Here is a 2,023-nt window from a genome sequence, read left to right on the forward strand (position 1 = left end):
ATGAACATACCAGTGATTTTGGATACTTTTTTTCAATATTGACTAACCAAAGGGTGGTATTTCTCTTTCCAACATTTTTATTGTGAAGCCTTATTTTCTTCACTTTTAATAAATCTCGGATTTTTGGTTTTGTGATATTTTGATAACTTTTTATTATAGGAAGAAAGTGCCACTATTACAAATACAGTTTTAAATATCAATTACTCTTATTTATTCTCTAGAGTAATGAAAAGACCACACTAATGTGGAGAAAATCTTAGTTTCTTGGATGTACATTTTATAGTTTTAGCATGAATGATGATAAATTACATCATGTATGATTTTAAAGAATGTGTTTCATAAGGGTAAGATCTGGGTGGAATATTAGTTGTCTTTGCAGGGATTATTCTGAAAGGAGATAATAGAGAATCTGATTTGTCATGACTTCTAGCCCTTTGATATATATGCAATCCTCTTTACAGAGTCACTGAAAGCTTGTTTCACCTGCTTGTTCCTTAAGGTATAAATGAAAGGGTTCAGTAGAGGTGCAACAGAAGTAGTGAGAACCGAAACACCTTTATTTATGGCTACTTCATCCTTAGCTGATGGCTTGATATAGATGAAGATGCAACTTCCATAGGTGATGGAAACCACAATCATGTGAGACGAGCAGGTGTAAAAGGCCTTTTTCCTTTGCTGTGCAGATGGGAATCTCAGAATTGTTCTGATGATGTTTGTGTAGGATAGAATCACACAGATTAGTGTACTAATGAGTGCAAAGACAGCCACAAATATAACCATCTGTTCTATTACCCATGTGTCTGAGCATGAGATCTTTAGAAGGGGACCTGCATCACAGCTGAAATGATCAATGGCATTGGAGTCACAGAAGTCGAGTTGGAGGCCCATGCTGAGGGGTGGGATGATCATAATTAAGCCAGACACCCAACATGAGACAACTAGTAAGGTACACACCTTGGGGTTCATGATGGTCATATAATGAAGGGGTTTACAAATAGCCACATAACGATCATAGGACATAGCTGCTAAGAGAAAAAACTCAGTTGCTCCAAAGAGAGTAACAAAGAATATTTGACTTGCACAAGCATTATAGGTAATGGTATTGTCTCCACTTGATATACTGTATAGGAATCTAGGGATACAGACTGTGGTAAAGGAGACTTCTAGGAAAGAAAAATTTCTAAGGAAAAAGTACATAGGTGTTTTAAGATGGGGATCCACCAAGGTGAGGCTGATGATAGTCAGGTTTCCTGTTACACTCAGCATGTATGTGAGAAATAGAAAGATAAAAAGCAGAACTTGAAGTTGTGGGTCATCTGTTAGTCCCAGAAGGATGAAGGTTGTTATTGATGAGTGATTTCTCATTCCTGCCTGTAGATAGTTAAGGCTTTATAAAGTCACAGCTATGAAAGTCTACAAAGGCTGTAGATACAGATGCCAATAAATGAGCCTGAATTTACCGTATTTAGTTTCTAAGTTTTCTTCATAACAAGTGTTGCCATTGCCTGGATTTAACACATGAGCACTGGAGATTTTTTAAGGACTCATGTTGTTGTAAAAAGAGCAAAGTAAAGAATTATTTGTTGTCCTTAAGGTTTTCCAGATGTAGTTGATTTTCATTCATTATGTAGATAGAAGTCCCAAATGTGTCTAGAGAAACATTGTTTCAGACAAATTCTGGATATTGGATGCATGTACATATCTAAGAACATAAATTTTCTTCAATGTTATTACCTGGATATTGCTTTAAGCATAAGATGTTTTTCTCCTGGAAAGCAAACAAGAGAGATGATAGCAGAGTTTTTTGCACTTGCTAGATGGTTAGGTTACATCTGTTTTATCAATGGTTTATCTATATTTTATCTATGGACAAAATGCTATGTTCAACATACTGATGGAAGGAATATACTCATGTGATTTTGTTATATAATTTTATTAGTTGATTGTGGTCAATTGCTTCTCAAATACCTAATAGCCACAATACATTTTACTATTACTAATTAGATATTTATAAGATATGCCT

The 2,023-nt window shown here is 35.0% G+C and overlaps 1 protein-coding gene across 1 annotated transcript; it reads right to left on the reverse strand.

Moving 5' to 3' along the window:
* Positions 1-426: 426 nt before the first annotated feature.
* On the reverse strand, positions 427-1,365 carry LOC118570915 (olfactory receptor 6C2-like). The gene has a single exon (XM_036169649.1). It carries the CDS (start codon positions 1,363-1,365, stop codon positions 427-429), a length of 939 nt encoding a protein of 312 aa, XP_036025542.1.
* Between the last annotated feature and the right edge of the window lie 658 nt (positions 1,366-2,023).

This window comes from Onychomys torridus, chromosome 20, assembly GCF_903995425.1.
Source record: "Onychomys torridus chromosome 20, mOncTor1.1, whole genome shotgun sequence".
Classification (NCBI taxonomy): domain Eukaryota; kingdom Metazoa; phylum Chordata; class Mammalia; order Rodentia; family Cricetidae; genus Onychomys; species Onychomys torridus.